The sequence below is a fragment of the Pelophylax lessonae genome (genome assembly GCF_965119305.1).
Source record: "Pelophylax lessonae genome assembly, chromosome: 1".
Taxonomy (NCBI): Eukaryota; Metazoa; Chordata; class Amphibia; order Anura; family Ranidae; genus Pelophylax; species Pelophylax lessonae.
In genome coordinates, this window is record NC_138768.1 from 435049854 (window position 1) to 435071872 (window position 22019).

At 42.5% G+C, this 22019-nt stretch overlaps 1 protein-coding gene across 1 annotated transcript in view; it reads right to left on the bottom strand.

Annotated features, from left to right (window-relative positions):
• Positions 1–22019, bottom strand: part of FRMPD1 (FERM and PDZ domain containing 1) — a 293024-nt gene that overhangs the window by 26311 nt on the left and 244694 nt on the right. The window contains exons 10-12 of the mRNA XM_082269596.1: positions 12878–13014; positions 8699–8825; positions 4383–4478 (exon numbers count right to left, since the gene is read on the bottom strand). Of these exons, the coding sequence (XP_082125722.1) occupies positions 4383–4478; positions 8699–8825; positions 12878–13014 (360 nt within the window). The remainder of the gene's footprint in view (positions 1–4382; positions 4479–8698; positions 8826–12877; positions 13015–22019) is intronic.

Genomic DNA, 22019 nt, shown 5'->3' on the forward strand with positions numbered 1-22019 from the left:
GCTCCATGTAGAGGTCTTTTCTAATGTCTCCATATAGGAAAGCAGTTTGAATGTCTAGGTGTATGACTTGCATGCCCTTCCCGGCTGCAACGCTAAGAAGCGCTCTGATGGTTTTTCACAATGGGAGCAAATGTTTAATTGTAATCTTCACTGAATTTCTGTAAGTAACCCTTGGCAATTAGGCTGGCTTTGTAGTTGTGGATATTCCCTTCTGCGTCTGGCTTTACTTTAAAAGTCCACTTACTTCCTATAGAGGGAGCTCTGTGAGTGTCCAGGTTTTATTTTCCTGAACTGACTTTAATCCTTCTTCTGCTGCCTTTCTCCATTTATTGGCTTTACGTTTTGGCAGTTCTTCTATGTCTTCCCAGGATGTTGGTTCCAGTATACTGTGTGTTTTAACAATGTATGACAGCTTACGGGGTGGTATCCCCTTTGTGGTCCGAGTGGATCTTCTGATTTCAGGCAGGATCTGGTGGGGAACTTTGTTTAGGCACTTTGAGTTCCTCCTCTTGTTCTGACTCCTGGTGTGCTTTCGCTTTGGTTGACCCTTTACTTCTGGTTTGTTGGACATATTCACTTCACAGCTTACAGGGATCAGTGTTTCTGGTGATGGGCTCTCATCAAAATAAACACTATGGCTTATTGTCACTTTGTCAGTCTTTGGGTGTAGGATTCTGTAACCCTTAGTTTGATTGCTGTAGCCTACTAGAATGCACTCTATGGCTCTGTTCTCCAGCTTGGATCGTTTCTCATTGGAATATAGACAACTGCTTTACATCCAAACACTCTGATGTGCCCTGTGCTAGGCTTTGATCCATGGCACATTTCAATTGTAGTACTTTTAATGACTCCTGAGGGTAGTCTGATCTGTAGGTAAGTTGCAGTCATGACTGCTTCTCCCCAGTACTTGTGAGGTAGATTGCCATCCGACAACATGCACCTGGCCATTTCTATAAGAGTGAGATGTATCCTTTCTGCTACACTATTTTGTTCAGGAGTGTATGGTGTGTTTTTCGGGTGTACTATTCTTTGTCTCTTCAAGTATGAGGCCACTTCCTTGCCTGTGTATTCTCCCCCATTGTCGGTGCGTATTGCTTTTCAGGCCCCTTTCACATGAGTGTTCCGATGGGGTCCGCCTGTCCGTTTCTCAGGCAGGCCTGATTGGACCCTTCATTCTCCTCTATGGAGCAGCAGATTTAAATGGAATTGTGTCCGTTTACACCCTTTTACTTCCAATCTGATCCTATCTGGGAATAAATAAATAAAATGGGCATCCATTCCCCTTGATCTGGCCAGATCAGTGTGAAGACTGCAACTAGAGTGCAGATAAGATCGGCCCTAGACAGTTTAAAACTTGAGTCTTGGCTTTGTGTAACTTTGGTACAACCAGCCTCCCAGATTTTACATAGGATTTTTAAAGCTGCTAGCAATAGTGACTGTGTTCCCCCGGGGGGTAGCTTTCCCCTCCCTTTAACCACTTTAAAAAACCTCTGTTTTTATAGCAAATTGTTACACAATAATTTGCCTTAACAAATTTTTCATTTGATTTTTAGAGCTGGGAAAATTTTTATGTGGAACATCCCCATTCTTCTTCTATTTCTACATCAATACATAGTAGACATTCTTAGTCTTTATTCCATTTAAGTGGCAGATCTCAAGGTCATTTAATTGTTAGTAGATAGTGCCCACCCACCTGAGCAGTTTCATTACTCGGGTTTTCCCCTGTAGTTCTATTCTAAAATTTAGATATTTCTTTTATTGACATTCTTGCACCGGATTGTGCTTTTATTTAGAGTTGACTGGGTATTTTTCTGTAGCCTAACATATGGGATTGCTATTCCATATGAAATACTTTCTGGATGTATTACTTAACCCACGGCCATACTCTTCTCCACTATAGAATTCCTTTCCATTATTGGATTGTACTCCGTCTCATACTAAAAGAAGAAGTTTGGGGTTGTTAAAAAAAACACACATACTCACCTCCATGCTGCAGCTGTCCCCTGCCGGCCTCAAGCCTAAGAATTGAGCAATCAAATGACCACTTATCGCTCAGTTCTTGGTCAGCTCTGAGCAGAGAGCGGTGACTGTCAGTCACCGCTCTCTGCTCTGCCTCTCAAGCAGTCATTGGAGCTCCAGGCTTGAGAGGCCAAGTACTGAGAGCCAGAGCCAGCTGTCAAGGTTGGGATCCTTTCAGAATCTGGAACAGCTTTGTGGCATCAGCCAACAATGGGCTTTAGTCCACTGTCAAATGATTCTGGGTCACAGGAGAGCAGTAGTAAACGCACTCCTGTGACCCACAAGAGAAGTGTAACAAAAAAGCATTGGTCATATTTCTCATTTAATCCTCTTTAAGCCCTCTTTTTCTCTATGTGAATTGTGTTCCTTCCTCCATAAGTGGAAAACATTTTCCTCTACTCCCTTACCTGTGTGGCACCACAATCTTCAGGTTATGTTTACTTTATACCCCTGACATGGACCTTTATGTCCTTCTTGATGCCTCCTAGTCTTTGATCCTCTAAGAAGAAGGCCTATGATTTTCTCACTGAACAAAGTCAGTATACCACACTGCTACTGTACTCAGGGAGAGTTAAGCTAAACTTGTTAGAACCATACACTGCAAAGATAAAAGGCTGTGAGACAGGAGTATAGAGGGAGAAAGCAGAGATAAAAATATATCTAAGTGCTAAATGACCTACATGAGTCCACGAGTGTCCTGCCTTATGGGTGTTGGTAGCAGTGCAATAGAACAGATAGAACCCTTATTCCGGACATATCGTGCAAAGAACTAACTCATTGGAAAAGCCAATTATGCTTGGAAAAGTTAAAGGGAAAAGAAGAGGCTAGCCAGCAATTAGGTGGATGGATATAGAGAAGAGGATGGCTACCTATAAGGTGGATGGATGGATATAGTCACAGAAATTATGAGCTTGCTGTTGCAAAGATATAATCCCCAAACAAAAGAAAAACCATTCTGGAGAAACACTATCCATGCGGTCACCAGGAGCCCACATTGACTTGATGAGATGTAATACTAAAAATAATATTATTAATTTAACATAAACCGACAACATTGCAAATTTTTGGGACTTGTGGTATTGTAAAAGCCGAGTTGTGGGATTTACTAAATTTAGTAACCTAACTGCCTACATTTAAGCATGTTGGTTAAAACATTTATTTTATTCATCATTTTACACCATATTAGGACATCTACCAGCACAGTGGCTAAGTAGTTAGCACTTCCACCTAGAAGCACAGGGTCATCGGTTTGCATCTCCTCTGGGTTTCCTCTGGGTACTCTGGTTTCCTCCCACGCTCCAAAAACATGCTGGTAGGTTAATTGGATCCTGTCAAAATTGGCCCTAGTATGTGTATGTATGAATGTGAGTTATGGACCTTAGATTGTAAGCACCTTGAGGTTAGGGACTGATGTGAATGTACAATATATATGTAAAGCGATGTGTAAATTGACGGTTCTATATAAGTACAAAACAAAATAAAATACCAACCAATCTGTGTATAAAACACAGGTATGATTGGACTTTATTGCACAGCATATTACATAGCTGGTTCTGGGCATCTTAGTGATGTGCGTAGGTAAGGGTCATCCCTTGACGAAATCCTTCAGGTTTTGACAAAAGGAAAGTCAACTGAGACAAAGAGCCATATTTAGTGGCATATTGCAAAGCTTTGTAATAGAACTATAAGTAAAAATACAGTGCCTTTGTGTCTGTTATGGCTAATTGCATGGTAATATAATATGTATTTCTTAAAGGGATTGTAAAGGCAGAAGGTTTTTTTTTATCTTATTAGATTCTATGCATTAGGATAAAAAAATCTGTGTGCAGCAGCCCCCCTAATACTTACCTGAGCCCATCTTTATCCAGCGATGTTGCAGGAGTTTCTCAGCAGCTTGGGACTCCCCTCCTCATTGGCTGATACAGCAGCACTGCGCGATTGGCTTCCGCAGCTGTCAAAATCAGTCAGCCAATCAGGAGAGAGAGGGGGTGGGACCGGGTCACGGCTCCATGTCTGAATGGACACAGGAAGCTGTGACTCAGCTCGGGTGCCCCCAGAGCAAGCTGCTTGCTGTGGGGGCACTCAACAGGAGGGAGGGTCCAGGAGCACAGAAGAGGGACCCGAGAAAAGGAGGATCCGGGCCATTCTGTGCAAAACCAACTGCACAGAGCAGGTAAGTATAACATGTTTCTTATTTATTTATTTTTTTAAACAAGACTTTATAATCACTTTTACCAGAAAGAGGTGCTCGTAGTTCCACAGAAAACTTAAATCATGCTTTGCACATTACACTGAATTGCCTTTGCCTTTGTACATATAATATGTATACTCCACAAACTGAGTTCAAAATTTAAAACACATACCATTAATGTAGCATTAAAAATTTTCCCTCCATAGGTTTTCATATCTCCAAGAATCTTTAAATATTGTAACCGGATTTGAGCTGCAGATACAGGTTGCTAAAGTAAGTCAAAATATATAAGAAAGATAGTTACTTATCGATTTTCTACAGAACATTAGCTGAACTAGCTTTCCATAGTGAATGAAAAAAGAACCCACTCATTCCTTTCCCATGCCCCAATAATATTATGCCTCTTGCCTTTATATTTTGCTTTCACGTTAATACATTTATCATACTGCTTAAAACCACATTATGTGTTTCTTCAATACAACATCAATATTCTACAACATCAATATTCTTGTTACCAAAACACATGTTTTGCATTAAAAATAATTCTTACCACTTTAAAGTAGGTACATGTTAACAAGCAACTGATGACAATAGGTGACATAGCTCAGAACAAATGCTCCATTGTCAAAAAACAATACCGTATGTAGTTTCCATATACCTGTCTCTAGGTAAACAGACACATACACAAAATACACATATATACCAAGGCATGTGTCACCAAATGCCATAGTACAAAACATATATAGAGTAGTACTAACCACTTTTAAACAAAGAGTTTAAAGATAATTTGTGGTGATCAAAAAATACAGAGTCTGTCCTTGAGATAAAACTCAATTATTTAAAATGCATCTCATTTATTACTCCAAAGGTATGTCAGACTACCATTAGTGTATCAAAGCATGCCTCCCCAATTCTGTGGAAAACTATAAAAAGAAAATAAGATAAAAGATAGTTTGCATAAATAATTTTGAAACATGTTGGATTCCCTAGCTGAATGGTTGCGGGTTGACAATCAGCTGTTGGGAATACCATTTAATTTGTATCACATGATGTTATAACTTTATTTGAAGGAATTCTTACATGGTTTTATACATGTTCTGTAATTATATGTGAAGATACTCCATTTACATATTTAGTTTGATTTTAATAAATAGTAAATTGATTTTTAGTGAAGGTAAGTTGCCTTTAAAGTCCCACTATGACTATTTTCAACTTTTCGTTAAAAGATGAAGGGATGTTGGCAACCTCGCCGAAAGCCACACAAATCTATTTGATTAAAGTAGATTCAGGTAGTTCTGCCAGCTACATTCAATTTTTTAATGAACATAGAACTGGATTAGACGGTGACTTATTTTTATAGTTCAGCTTTAAAGGATATGTATAGCCCAAAGTTTTTCAACCGGGTGCTGCGGCATCCCGGGGAACCACAAGGAGTCCTCAGGGGTGCTGTGGCAACAGCCTGATGTGAGCAATCCTCTGTTAACTCCTGTGTACATAGGAGGCAAAGAGCTTATCCCCCCCCCCCGACAACTTCTTAGCAACCAATTAGGACATCGGTTAGTAGGACGTGGGCAGGCAGGCAGCCAGCACAGGTTTCTGTTTCAACGGAAATAGTACAGAGAGGAGGAGAGAGCTGGGAGGAGGTACAGGCTGAGCTCTCTGCCCCCTCTGTACACAGGAGGAGCACTCACATGGGAATGTACAGGAGGGAGAGGAGCTGGAGGGGGGGGGAGATAGAGCACAACCCACACCTCCTGGCTCTCTCTGCTGCTGGGGGGATGGGGATTTTGGGGGTTGTTTGAGGAGGAGGGATTTGGGGGAAGAATATTTACAACTAATCTTCCTGTGCCACACAAAAATACAGTACTTTTTGCAGATGCACAGGGGTGCCATTAATTCTTAATGACACCCCCACACATCTAGCAAATGCACCTACATTTGTGCCTGCTAAAACACATGGTACTGTACTGTTTAGGTGCTGTGTAATTATTAAAAGCATGCAGGCACCTTTTTGCATGCATAAAAAAGTGGGAACGCTCGGAAGCACCTCTTGGTGTGAACAAGCCCTAGGACTTGTGTGCCCTGGGATTGTGCACAGATCTAAAGAGTGCCATGACTGTAAAAAAAAAGGTTAAAAACAATGGTATAGCCTAAATGTTTCTTTTTAGTTTTGGATAAAGTAGGGAGGGTTAAATTGCTTGTAAGCTTTTTTTTTTTTTCAATTTGTGTCCGGTTGACACAGAGATACAACAGGAGGTGAAGGGAAATCCCCATAAAGAGAGGTGAATTGCCCTCCTTAATAGTTGTTACTGGAACATTACCCCATGTTATGAGATTACCGCTTTATTTTGTTTCTGGTTTTCTTCACAATTTGTCTCAGTAACTGGTCACCAGGACAAAACTGGAAGTCAGATCTCCCCAGCAGGAATCCAAACAAAACACAGTACCCAGTTCCATTAGTATGAGCGAGGTTTGCCATGAGGTAAAATGGCGCCGATATTAAAGAGAGAAAGGGCGTAAGTTCGCTATAAATAGCGCTTCCTTGTCTGAGGCTACATCCTTTGAGAAAGTTGTTTTACAAAACGTGACGGTGATGTCAGATGCATGCCCGGGACTGAAAGTCCCTTGTCCGCCACCTTCTCACAATGTTCATTAGAAGCTGAAGCAAGTCAGATAATGCCCACCTCATTTCCTGGCTGCAGGACATCCAGCACCATCTAGTTCATTTCCATTCAGCCTTACTATCCTTGACCCACCCATTTCATGCAATAGATTTTAGATCTTTCAGTTATCAATGTGGGCATTACATAGGGCACTCTGCCAAGGAATATCAACTTCTCAAAACTGACATCTGCCTATCAAAGCATTTTGGTATTTGCATAATTTCATCGAAGAACCAGCCCACTGCTTGCATCAGGACTGAAGGCTCTTGAGTGGAGTACTAAGGCAGGGTGCTATGATGTTTTCAGGAAATTATGTACACCACCCTGGTGATACCTCGCTCCAGCTATGATTTGCTTGCATTGCATATTGAAGAGACCTAGTGATGGCATCCATCTAGTGCAACCTTTCTCAACATCTTTTACCCCAGAGTGTAATTCAAATAATTATCAGGTCTCAGGGAAACCCTGTTAAAATTAGGTCATTGGGAATAAGTGAGAAAGATGCCCCTCGGTGGTCATTAAAGAATGCAAGCCTTTTAGTTGAGGTCAGAATGCCACCCTTTTAGGAAGCTAAAAAGCTTCATCCTAAAATCCTCATCCTAAACTATGTATGTAATGAAAACACAAAGGTTATTTTATTAGGGGATGATAACTTGGATGGGGTAGGGAATTATGGGATGTCCAACTTGACAATGTCCAGAACACAGGACAAGGGACAACTTCCTCCCTATTTACAAAGATCCTCTTCTTCCTTCTACCTGCACACACTTGGTTCCTCTATGTACAGCTCCTCCTGATTCACTCTTGAGGGAAGTAACAGTTTTATTGCTAGTTCAGCAAAGGCCAATTACAGGCAGGAACTCACATTCCCTTTGACAAAAGTAGCACAATTGGAATAAACAGCATGATACATCTCCTTCTGCTGTCCTGTGGCCACTGATCCCAGCTCCACGTGCTTGCAGAATGCTAGCCCACCTGACTGCCACCAGCTGTACCTGGCTGTTTTCCTTCCCAGTCCTCCTGACTGTCTCCCTGCCTCAGTCTTGCCTGACTGACACATACACATGGAGATTCCCTAGGGCAAGGATGGATGAAGACTTGGCACACCGCTGTATTCAAGAGAGACCTGCTACAGATGGCAGTCTCAGCCCTTGTCTGTATCTCCACCATGCTGATCTACTCATTGTCTCTCTCCACTGCCTCTCTGGCTTGAATCCCTCCAACTGCCTCCTTTGGTTAGATCCTTCCAGGTCAACCTTCGAGCTCCAACTTAAGGTAACCCCCCCCCCGGTAAGAAGTCCCTCAAGGGCCACCGACAGCCTCCCTCAGCACTTCATCTCCATCTTCTACCGACTCCCTTGCTGGCATGGCCCATGTCAATTTATGGGTTTCCCAGTCACCTGCCAGGCCCACTCCTGGGGATTGGCTGAGGGCCCATAAATATTCATGGCAGCCTCTCCTATCCTCCACCCACTAGTTCTGGAACATTCTCCAATTTTCTGGAAACAGGGGGAGGCACCAGAGAGGATGAGTCTTCCAGGTCTGGCCTCTAGTAACCCTGACCCAGATTTTATGATTCAGGTCTAATCTATTAGGTTGAGAGCCAATATTTTTCCTACTCTCACCACTGGTAGCAAACGCTTGAGGGCGCTACACATAGGTTGGCATATGTCTGCTGCAGATTGAAGATTTCATGAAGAGGCACTGGACCAGAGAAGCACATCCGGTTTAAACAGTATCACAATAGCTTAATATGAATTCTTTCACATGACCAGGTTTCCTACAAAATTACCCTGTTTGTAAGGGCAGCATTATGGATGTTTACCTTCTGTCTTGGTTCAAGAATACACTGGTTCCGCTTAATGTGAAAGCTGATGGCTTTCTTTATGTCTTTCCCTCTCATATTACGTAGTAATGTTGGAGAGAGAAAATTGTCTATTCCCCAGTCTTTCCTACAGGGGAAAAAAGTTGTGAGTGCTGTTAAAAATATACTGGAAGCTACAATTTCCAAACAAACATTACCAAACCGAAACATTACAAATGGGGGGGGGTCGCTGTTATTTTATTGGGCAGGATAAATGTATTGCTGAATTCAGGTTAATTGTTGAAGAAGCATTTTGTTTCCTAAAATTTGCCTCAAGCCTGTAGGTGAGCTAAATAATCTGGGCATTATATAGCCACTATCTTACCAGCTGTTTGACTTCTTTACAAATGAGGCTAAAAAGATACAAGCAATGAGCTGCATCTATCAAAATGTCAGACGTAAGAATTGTCAATACTAACAGCAATGAACCAAGTTCAAACCTATATAAAAAAAGAACCGTGAAAGAATGATTGCTTTCATGCATGAATTCTCAGTGTAGACACTTGTTGAATGCAAGTTAATGTGTGTATCTCTTATGCCCCATACACACGTGCAGATTATCTGCAGACTTTTGTCTGCAGACTTACCAAAACCATATAATATGAGGTCAAACCTAAACACTTTCAATTTGTATGCAATCCGGCAGGCCCTTGCACTACATAGAAAAGGTAAATCTGCAGACAAAAGTCTGCAGATAATCTGCACGTGTGTATGGGGCATAACACAACAGAAAGCTTGCAGTTCTTGGGTCACAGTTCCTACATGTAATTTAACTTTTAAAGAAATGTTGATTTTCCTAACAGAAACATGGAGGTTGCTATTGGTGACCTCTAGGAATGAGCAAATTGATTTTGGCAAAATTGATTTTGCTTCTAGGAAAAGGGATTAAATAAGATTGTACAGTATTGGCCCATGTACATACAGCAATAAATAACTGACAGAATGTCTAATTCTATTCTCTTTTAAAAAATAAATAAATAAAATTAAAAAAAGGTTGACTGAAAGAACAGGTAATACAAATAAATTACTTTTTTAAACCAGGCTCCAAATAATGTTATGTCTATGTTTGCCTTGATCATAAGGAATCAATGGCAGCCTTACTGAACCTGAGCATCACTGTCATACTAAAGACAAGGAGTGGTGCTAACCTATTTAATTCCCCCACATAGTATAGTATGACTGTTAGGAACCCCCAAGAATGGTGTTTTGTTCACAGAAAATGTTTTGTATTATTTTTATCACATTTAAATTATCATAACTAAAATGCATACTATAATGCTAATTAAACCTGTAAAGACAGAAATCTAAGCTCTGTCTTTGGTGACTCTTAGATTTTGATCCTAGCTTCACTAGCTAGTAAGTATTGACCTGGATCAGCAACGAGAAAGTGAAAGTGTGATTTGCATTTAATAAATCTGGTCTCCCACAGTACACAGAACATGGAAATGTAATTATTTAACCACTTAAGCCCCGGAAGATTTTACCCCCTTCCTGACCAGGGGGTATTTTGCGATTCGGCACTGCGACGCTGTACCCAAATGAAATTGACGTCCTTTTTTCCCAACAAACAGAGCTTTCTTTTGGTGGTATTTGATCACCTGTGCAATTTTTTGATCATGCGCTATAAACAAAAAAAGAGCGACAATTTTGCAAAAATAACAATATTTTTCAAATTTTTTTATATGAAATTGCCAAAAAAAATGTAAAAATCTAAATTTTTTAACATTTTAGGCCAATTTGTTTTCTGCTACATATGTTTGGTAAAAAAAAAATCGCAATAAGCGCATTTTGATTGGTTTGCGCAACAGTTATTGCGTTTACTAACTAAGGGAAAGATTTTTCTCATTTTTATTGTTTTTTTTTTTAACGAGTAATGGCGGCAATCTGCGATTTTCTTTGCGGGACTGCAACATTGCGGCGGACAGATCGGACCCCTGACTGACATTTTTGACACTTTTGGGGGTACCAGTGACATTACTACAGTAATAAATGCTATACATATGCACTGTTACTGTAAAAATGACACTGGCAGGGAAGGGGTTAACTTTATTAAAGAGAAGGAGGGGTTAAGTGTGTCCCTAATGGCATGTTTCTTACTGTGCAGGGATGTGGCTTGTGATGTAACAGCAGAGATCTACGATCCTACATAGCAGGACCGAATGATCTGTGCTGTTACACAGGGGAGAATGACAGGCAGCTGTGTTTACATTAGCTGCCTGCCTTTCTCCCTCTCCACCCGACGATAGCGAGTGAGCGGCGGACATCGGGTCCTCTGCTCACATGCGCGGGGGGTCCGTGAACGAGTGGGGGCGCGCCTCCGGCGGCACGCGCTCGCCCCCTATTGGCTCTCAGGCGAGTGGCGTACCAGTACGTCACTTTGCCTGCACGGGGCTGACCGCCGCAGTATATAAACTTGCAGCGGTCGGCAAGTGGTTAAGTAAATATAAAGTGCTAAATACCTTTTCTCATCAGCAGTTAGAGCAGTCTTGTGACTTCCATCAGTGTCTGGTTAAAGCTTGTAGGAGGAGTTTTTATCTCCCCCTGATTTTCCTATAAGGCTGCAGGACCACTGACCCTCTGCCTGGACAGTGCTGATTGGCCCTGTGCTGATTACATGCACTCTCCCAAGAAAAAAATAAATCTTCAGCAATAAAAAGCAAACTGAGCAAGTGCAGTTTGCCCCAAGGCTCTGTTCTATCATAGATAGATTAGAGACTGCAAACGAAGGGCTGGATCAGAGGATCAAACAGCCTTTTACACAATACGCAGGGTTAGCCTCTTAGGTTCCACAGTGAGTATAACAAGAATGCTTTACTGCATTTTCAGACTGATTTTACTGTTGTGGGCTTAGTAGCACTTTAAGCCTAAAAAGTCTAAATTCCCCCCCCTGTATACTTGTTTCAAGTCATTGACTCACTAGCTACTTAAGCCAGAATGACAAAAAAGGACTGAAATCTGTACCTTTAAAAAGAAGTCAGCAATGGAGGTTCCAATACTTCTTTTCTCCCTTAAAGCACTGCTTAAACGAGTCACCCTTTAACCACTTGCCGACCGCCGCACGACTATCTACGTCGGCGGTCAGCCCCTCACAGGCAAACTAACGTAGGGCTACGTTGCTTGCTTGTGAGGGTCTAGGGAGCGAGCGCGCGCCCCCGGAGGCGCGCTCCCGCTCCCGCGTGGTCACGGACCCCCCCGCGCGTGTGACCAGCGGACCCGATGTCCGCCGGCCACTCGGCGATCGGCGGGGGAGAGGGAGAATGTCAGGCAGCTTGTGTAAACAAGCTGCCTGTCATTCTCCTCGCTGCAAAGACACTGATCACATGGATCTACTATGTAGATCCATTGATCAGTGTCCTTACAGCTGAAGCCACAGCCAATCACAGTAGAAAGCACGCCCCTAGGGACACACACAGCCCCTCCCTCCCAAATAAAGTTAACCCCTTCACTACCAGTGTATTTTTACAGTAACAGTGCATATATATAGCACTGATTACTGTAGAAATGTCACTGGTAACCCCAAAAGTGTGAAAAATGTCAGTCAAGGGTCCGATCTGTCCGCCGCAATGTCGCAGTACCGCAAAAAAAATCGCAGATCGCCGCCATTACGCGTTAAAAAAAAAAAACAACAAAAATGACAAAAATCTTTCCCTTTGTTAGTAAACGCGATAACTTTTGCGCAAACCAATCAAAATACGCTTTTTGTGATTTTTTTTACCAAACATGGGTAGCATAAAACAAATTGGCCGAAAATGTTAAAAAATTTTGATTTTTACATTTTTTTTTGGGGGAATTTCATATAGAAAAATGTGAAAAATATTGTTATTTTTGCAAAATTGACGCTCTTTTTTTGTTTATAGCGCAAAAAGTAAAAATCGCACGGGTGATCAAATACGACCAAAAGAAAGCTCTGTTTGTGGGAAAAAAAGGACGCCAAATTTGTTTAGGTACAGCGTCGCACGACCGCGCAATTGTCCGTTAAAGTCACGCAGTGCCGAATCGCAAAATACCCCCTGGTCGGAATGGGGGTAAAATCTTCCGGGGCTTAAGTGGTTAATAATGTAACATTTCTGTATACAATCACAGAAAAATGATGATGCGCTTAGATGTAGTGATGAATACAGAATCTAGTCTCCTACTTACTCAATGTACTTGAATGATATCTTTTGTGGCTGTCCACAAGTGTGAATACGCTCCTGTATATGTAAGGCAGCCAGGCGTAGAGCAACACTGCATTTCATCTCCATCGCAAATCTTTCCTGAAGCACATCACTGCAGCTCTTCGAAGACAGAACAGTATTAGACCAAATCATTAAAAATAACACTTAAATCACAGCTCAGAAGAAAAACTGTCAGCCTTTTTTTAAACCTGAAAGGTTTTGCCTAAGAACAAGTACTCCTGTTACCTATATTAGCCAGAATATCCTTCTGAATGCACCACTATGGAATTAGTTTTAATTTGTAAATTAGGACCTTATTTCTCTGGCTCCAAAGTCCTACTAACCAGCTATCTCCCAGTCCATTTGGAAAACCTTTATTGACTTGGTCAAAGATGAAGCCAGTTTCAGTATCAAAAACAGAGGAGGGTTTTCTGGGTAATTTGGGTAATATAAGACATTTTGTAGTGTCTGCACGTAAAGTAGAACTGTAGGCAAAACGTTTTATTTTATTTTATTTTAACTTATTACTTATTTTAAATAAGTAATAGAGTAAAAAGGGTAATTTTTTTAGCATCTGTGTCCCATTGCAGAGATTTCCCTTCACTCCCTGTCCCATAGCCAAACAGAAAGTGAGAGGAAATCCCTGCAAATTAAGGGAATTTCTTGGGGACCCCCAGGTCACCAGAACTAGTGTCCCCCATTAGAAGATTTCTCCTTCACTACTTTTCTGGGGAGAACCCAAAATGTTTGGATTTTACTTTCACTTTCAATGATAATGGTAAACAGGACAAATAGAGAGGGTGAATCTCCAAACAGGGGTACAGACTGCAATAAAAACTGACAGGGTTTCTAATCCCTCTCCACTCCACTATCCAAAACTGAAAAAAACGTTTTGCCTTTAGTTATACTTTAAAGTAGCAATACACATATTCACATTACAATCTGGTTGTGCAATATATGAAAAATCTCTTATTCCAAAGCAGTGTGAAATATTAGGGTCTACCCAATCAGTCTATTCATTTTGTAACCAATCAGGCAGGCCCATGCATTACATAACTGTTGGTAGTTCTAAATGAGATGATAAAGTCAAATTTCTAACTTGTGCGACTAACTTTAGGCTGTACTTTTAATTATTAGGACCCCAACATACCTGGCCATTCTGTTGTTGTGTGTTAATGCATATTGGAAAAAAAAAAACTGTACGTGCATTTTATTTTATCACAGTGATCCACAGGTACCATATTGTATAGTACTGTTGGCACCTGGTATGTTTGTGCATTGAATTACCATTTTAAATAAATGGCATTGCATCACATGTTGGAGAGCCATTTGGTTCCATACACATGTGCAACACATAAGTGTTAAGCCAATCTAAAAGTATCAATATTTGTCAGGTACACCCTATAGCTGGTCAGTGTCATGCACAATGCACTTTCATTGTAAAATCTCATTAAATGCCCATACACACGATAAGAAAATCTGTAGGGAAAATTCGTCCGATGACCGATCTGTTGATTTTCGGATTGTTAGTATGGTGCTTTCCACAGCCAACTCCGACTTTTTCGGCTGGCAAAATCCTGATGTGCAGGCTATATAATTTTTGTCGTCCGTCAATACAACGTCCGATTTTTGTCTCATTAGTACAGATTTAGACGAAAAAGGCTTAAGAGCAAGACTAGGCATGCTCAGAGACGAAAGAACACATACAAAACAATCCAACACATGACATCACTTCTGAAGTAGAATTCTGTTGTTCGGGAAAATTCGTATGAAAATAACCTCTTCACTTTCCACATCAGAATAGCATGCCACAAAAAACGGACGTCAGATCGTTCGATAATCTGATCATGTGTACGGGGCTTTAGCATCGTTTCACCCTGTGAACCACGTATTAATTGCACAGAAACCACACCACATTCCTATTCAATTAATTTGTGATTCAGTCGTGTATGTACCAATTCTGGAACCGGACTGCAACCAGTTTGCATGGTCGTTTTGTTCTATGCGATCCAGTGCAGACAAAGGTACTGTTTTTGCGACCTCCATTTGGGAGTTAAGATTACACTGACACCAGCTGCAGATAGTGGATTAGTGTGAACCTAGGCTACGACTAAGACAGGCCATAGACAGTGCAAATCTCTTTCCTGCAACCACGGGTTGCAGGAAAGAGATTCACATGGTTCCCCCATCAACACAGCCAGTGTAGACAGAGGAATCCCACCTGCTGAGTAATTGTCATCTCAAGACAGTGATTATCGCTATCGCAGCTAAAGCAGCCCCTTGCGATAACCGCAAGCGAATCGGGCACTCCCGGCAGGCTGGTTTTAACTGATCAACTTGGTAATTCAGCCTGCCCACTAATAATACAAACCCTGTATGGTTGGCCTTATCAGAACTATGTGATGTGAGGACCTACCTAAACAATCCATTCAATTTGTAATCAAGTTAGACCTCGCACTATAGCATACATATATGAAACAGATTGTACTATAAAACTGTAGTGTGTATAGTTAGCTTTTGCTCAAACAAAATGACACATCCACAAAACTAAAATACATTCAGATATATATACTTCTTGATAAATTAATAATTATTTTAATTAGGCACCTTGTTAATGTCTAATGCAGTTACTCCTGACCTCCTGTTTTACAGCTTAGTCTTACAAACATGAAGTTCAACCAACTGGATAGTGGGAATGTCAAATGAATGTCTCTACAGATATGAAAGAATGTGTCCTGTGAGGCTGACAGATGTCAGACGGAACAGGTGGAATAATCTGCTCTATGGAGACACAGATAGCATTGAAGGAAGTTATCATTAAGACTGAAGCCTAGTAATTACAGTAGCTGTATTTAATACATTTAATCATTTTTAACAAAAAAAAAAAAAAAAAAGTGGATTGAATTGTGTTAAGCTTTATGTTGTTTCTTTTTGTTATTTCAGACGTAATGATACAAGATATTGCATTATGTGAGTAACACTCTGCTCAGGTATTCACTGTGAGACATGTTCTGTCTAAGGTTTAAAGAGTAACTCCACTTTTGTTGAGAAAAAAACATACCCCTCTGGGTGAACTATGTACATTGCAAGGATTTTAACCGCCTTAGCGGTATCCCCGAGCGTGACTCGGGGTAGGAATTTTCTGCTATTAGCGGTATCCCCGAGTCACGCTCGGGGTCAATGGGCAGAGCGTGCAGACAGCGCAGTGGAGCTTCTCTTACCTTATCCTGGCGATCCAGCGATGAGCTCTCATTGCTGTGACCGCCAGCCGAGATCTCCGCCGCTCGTCTGTCGGTAGGAGGACTTCCTAGTTCCGTTCCCTGCAGCAGCAATGCTGCATGGGAGCGGAACTAGGGAGGGAAATTCAAAAAAAAAAAAAAAAAAAATGTTGCACAAAACACATAACACATTTTATATTATATATATGCATATATATATATGCATATATATATATATATATATATATATATATATATGTATATATATATATATATATGCATATATATATATATATATATATATATATATATATATATATATATATATATGCATATATATATATATATATATATATATATATATATATGCATATATACATATATATATATATATATATATATATAATATAACGCATGAGTTATAATCTAATCAATAATATAATTTTATTATATACATTATATATTAAATAATAAAATAATATTATTGATTCGATTATAATTCACTTGTTTGTGTTTCAAATTTATCACATCTGGGATGTCTACTAGACTCTTGTTTTGGTCAGGTTTAAGTCAGTAATTACTAAGAATTGTAGGCCTATAATATATAACGCCAAATTTCCATGAAAAGAATTGTACCGCTTTTGGAACAGAATTCCTGACAGAATCATACAGCCAGGGAGGTTAAGAAACTTTGTTGCAGATTCCTACCTTTTGTTATTCTGAAGAAATCCCTGTGTGTTTGTCTGTGTCCATGTGGTAAATTAATCTAATGGAAGTGGTTTCATAATTCTCAATCAGCTGCTGCACCTGCAGGACTCTATTGAGGAAAACTGCAGGGTCTGTATTCCTTTAGATGTGATTTCCTATTGGGAGTATCTTACCAAAAATGACATTTTTGTTGCAGGGGATGCCAAAAATCTGACTTGTATCTTAGTGCAGACTTCTGGGAAAATCAGTGAGCCAATCACACAAGCAAGAAATTATGTTTCTGGGGGGCATTCTGCACACATTCTGTGTACAGAACACATTCAGGTAGCCATATTGCATTGCATTTGATAGAAAACTACAGCGGCTGCAGATTGAAAAGGAAAGGTAATTTTTAACATTTTTAACAACATTCAATTACAATATAACTTAAGTGGCAATTGTATACACTATATTATTTTTTTTTTGCTATTTTTTTCCCACTGAAGTGGAGTTACCCTTTTTTCCACTCCAGTTAAAAGAAGTATGTTGTATGGGATAAGTGTATTTTACTTAGGTTTATGCAACATAAAGCTGAACTTGGGGAAAGAGGGGGGGATCTACCCTTGAAGTGGGTCCCTCTCCATTAGTGAATTGGGTTAACTGCCTTATTTGCCTTTGTGATAATAAATCAGATGATAAATGTATCTTATTTTCTTGCTCTGTGTGTGACGGTCCCTCTGCCTAACTGTTTGCACCTTTCTGACTTTATCCCTTACAATGCAAAACCAGCATTTCTACAATGTATGGGAGGATGTCCAGAGTGTTGAACTGTAGAGAAGAGTGTGACTGCAAAGGGAGTGAACAATGACGTAAAATACGATTTTTGACTTACCATAAAATCCACTTCTCTGATGTTCATTGACGGACACAGCTCCTGGTCTTCTTAACCATTGGGTTATACTGCCCCCTACAGGAGTAGGACACTAGGCAGAAAAAAAGTCTTGCTACGCCTATGGGCAGTCCCAGGGGGTACAGTCCCTCTCTCTGCTATAGGTACTCAGTTGTGTTACAAGCAGTGTCAGAAGAATTACAACTCCACAGAGGGGTGGGTGCTGTGTCCTTCAATGAATATCAGAGAAATGGATTTTACGGTAAGTCAAAAATCCCATTTTCTTTTTCGTTCATTGACGGACACAGCTCCTGATCTTCTTAACCATCGGGATGTCCCACAGCAGTGTTAAACATGGGGGGTGGGAACAGTGAAAAAGAAATTCCCAAGGCTAACTATAGCCAACCAGGTAAACAGGAGTTCAACCAAAACAACTGGAGCTCACCTGAAAAAAACAGTACACCCTCAAAGAGGACCAGATCCTCCAAACAGCAGCCAGCAAAAAAACCCTTGTGGCCAAAGGAAACATCTGCAAATGCCAACACATCCACTTTATAGAACTTTGTGAAAGTGTGCACCGACGAGGTCGCCTTGCAAACCTGCGTCACTGATGCCTGATGACGGAAAGCCCAGGAGGCACTGAGTGCCCAAGTAGAAAGCTCCTTGACAGGGAAAGGAGTAACTTGACCCTGGATGGAACAGACCTGAACCACTGTCTGTCTGATCCATCTGGAAATTGTCACAGAGGAAACGAACAACCCTTTCCGAGGCCCATTCATTGCCCGGTCCACATCCAAGGCATGCAAAGCAATTTCATTCGGATGTGTTTGCCTGGGACACAGGGAAGGCAACACAATGTCTTCATTCAAATGAAAATCAGAGACAACCTGAGGAAGGACGAAGGACAGGGGCGATGAACTACCTAATCCCTGCGAACCACCAGTAAGGGGAGCGACAGGATAATGCTGCCAATTCCAACACCCTGCGCGCAGAGGTGAAAGTCCTCGAATAGGCCACCTTCTGGGACAGCGTAAGCAGGGGAATCTCCCAAAGATTCTCACAAAGAGGCTTTTGGAGCACTGAAAGCACCAAATCGAGGTCCCTAGGCGGCAACAGAGACTGCACTGGAGGTGTCAAGTGCCTAACTCCCTGAAGAAAAGTACACACCAGGGAGTATGTGGCCAAGGGCCATTGAAATAAGGGTGCAAAGGTCGACACATGACCCTTGATAGTACTCAAGGGCAGTTTCTGCTCAACCCGCTGTTGAAGGAAGGTCAAGATCCAAGCCATTGAACAAGAGCGAGGATGAACCCCAAGAGACTCACACCATGCAATGTACATCTTCTACGTACGATGGTAGATCTTCCTAGAAGTAGGTTTCCTAGCTTATAACAGCGTTGGAAACACGGACTGTCAAAGCCAGCGACTGTAAAGCAGGATGAAAGATTGGGCCTTGGGACAGCAGATCCTCCCTGAGAGGAAGCTTCTAAAGAACATTGGTAACCAGTCACCCCAGATTGGTGTACCAAGCCCAGCGAGGTCAGTCTGGGGCCACTAAGATGACCGGAATCCCTTCTGCCTCAATCCTGCATAGAAGTCTTGGCAGAAGCTTGAGAGGAGGGAAGGCGTAAATCAAATGATACTGACTCCACGGGGCCACTGATGAAACACCTTCGGATGAAGGGACCACTCCCCTTGGTCCAACGCCTGCAGACTGAGGTAATCCACCCCCGGAATGGGTACGGCGGAGAGGGCTGGAACGAACCGTTCTGCCCACCTTAGAATGCCGGCTACCTCCAGAGCTGCCAGGACACTTCTTGTGCCCCCCTGGTAACTGACATAACCCACGGCGTTGAATACGCACTGGACATCCCTGAAGATGATCCGCCCAATGTTCCAGGCACAGTCTGATTGCTCAGAGTTCAAAGGCATTGATCAGTAGTCTGGACTCTTCCAGTGTCCAGAGCCCCAGATCAGAATATTTGCAGAGGATGTCTCCCCAACCGCACAGGCTGGCTCTCGTGGTGACCACTGTCCAATACAAGGGGAGGAAGGATTTGCCCAGCCAAAGCACCGAAGAATGAAGCCAACACACCAGGAACTCTGTCGTTCCGCGGCTCAACCCCAGATACTGTTGAGGGCGCACCTTACTGCTGAAGGGGACTTGTTCCCGGGTCTGGAGAAGCCCGCACTTGACTTGCCAGACCAAGTAAGCTTGGATCCTCCAGAGGAGGCCCCGAAGGGCTCCGATCCCTTGTCAGTCGACCCTGAGGGACAAAACAACTTCTTATGAGCCGAGAAGGAAGGCCCACATCTACGACGAGGGTCCTTGCCCTTAGTAGCCTGTGGAAGGTGTTCTTCCCCCCGTGAACCCTTTAGTACATTTAAAGTTTCGAAAAATAAATACAATTTTTGACACAAATCTGGTACTGAACATGTTAATTTTTGTTTAATGCTTAATGGCTGGCTTGCTGGCACCGTGTGGTGGGTGGCTGGCTAGCACCCTGTGGTAGGTGGGTGGCTGGCAGAGGGGCTGTGGGTGGCTGGTTGGTACAGTGCCTGTGGCTGGCTGGCACCCTGTATGTGGGTGGCTGGCTTGCACCCTGTCTGTGGGTGGCTGGCTGTCTGGCACCCTCTGGTGGGTGGCTGGTACAGGGCCTGTGGGTGGCTGGCTGGCACCGGGCTGCTGTGGGTGGGTGTATGGCTGTGATACACTCCCGCGAGAATATTCCCGACTCCAAACAAGGCTGTCCAAGGCGAGGGAGGCGGCTTAAGAAGGCAGAATGATGTCACAAAAATATTGGCAATATCGGCCAGTGCCGGGGCCGATACCGATATATCAAGGAAAGTGCATATCGGCCTTGCCGGTAATCGGTCTATCCCTAATGCAAACGCGTACTACTATCTGCAAAACAAGGGAGACCCATGTCTCAGAGGTGCAGTGCATGCAAGTTGTGAGGGGCAAGCAGTGGCCGCAAGATGCAGCAGCAACCGTTGCAACAATTGACAGTCTAGCTCTTACAGAGGCAGAGGGGGATCAATGGGCCCAGAAGTTGAAGGCTTCCAGTGTGTCCAGTGAGGAGGAGGCTGGGGCCATTGATGTAGGGTCACCCAGTTTCCAGCATCGTTGTGGGTCCCTGGAAGAGGGAATTGATGACTGGAAGTCAGAAGCGAAGACTGAGTGGGACTGGGGAACTGAGGAGAGAAGAAGCGCTATGAGTTCCAGTTCGATCAGTGAGGAGATTGAGGCAGTCGTCGTCCGCATGCAGTGCACAAGGAATTTGGGGTTCTGTGAGGCCTACGCCACTAGGGTTCAAAATCTGTGCCCACCTCACAACTACGCCCATGCTCGGGCCCAGAACGTCGCTTACCCCAGTCTGATCAAGAGGGTGGAGACCCTATACACCCCACCTGGAAGAGGAGACTGGCAAAAACTTCCCAGGTTCTCCCGCTTTCAACGCCTTATTCAGAGGAAGGTGGCCATGGAATATGGGTACGTTTATCCATATGCTCCCCTGGAGATAATGGAGAAGATTGAGAATAAGAGAAGGGCCTGGTGTGAAGAAGCCGTCTGGGATTTTCTATATGACCCCAAACCACATCGGAACAAATCCAAGCCTCAATTATGAGACACCTTCCTATCTGTCAAGGCAAATTGGAATCTGGGGTGGCCCATCTACATTGATAGAGTGGAAGTCAACCGCCCAGATGCAAAAGGCCAAGCCTGGGCTGTCAGCGTTCTAAGAAAGATCCTCCGCATATCTCATCCTGATCACTACTACTGAGGTGTGCCGAGTTCTTGTTCCTATCAGAAAGTTGAGCTATCACTGGGCTAGTTAGCCCGTGGAGTGTGATGTGTTGATTGAAAAGAATTACAAAGGGGCTAGTGTGCCTGAAGAGTTCCTTTGAAATGAAAGTTGCTATTAGGGCTGGAGGCCCTGTTCCCAAATCCCCTTCCCTTCTATCCTTGCAAAAGAAGATGGGATTCAACGAAACTGCTACAGTTTCTTCACATGGGAGAAAGAACCTTTGCCACAAAGAACTTCTCCTGTTAAAGCCAGGGGCTGCTACCTGGAGGGGTCAAACCCCCTAGTTTACAGAGACTTCCTATTTAAAAGACTCTTTGTGAAGATCTTATTGGCCTTGGGCTGCTATTGCTGTTAAAGGGAGTGTTGAAAAGATCCTTTGGGCCAACGGTCAGGATAACTAAGTGCAGGGAAAGGACACTTTGCAAAGATACTTTGTTTAACGGACACTTTGAGAAGATCCTTTGGGCCAGTGGGCCAGAGTAATGCTGAAGGGAACTTTTGCGAGTTGCTACCTTGTGAGAG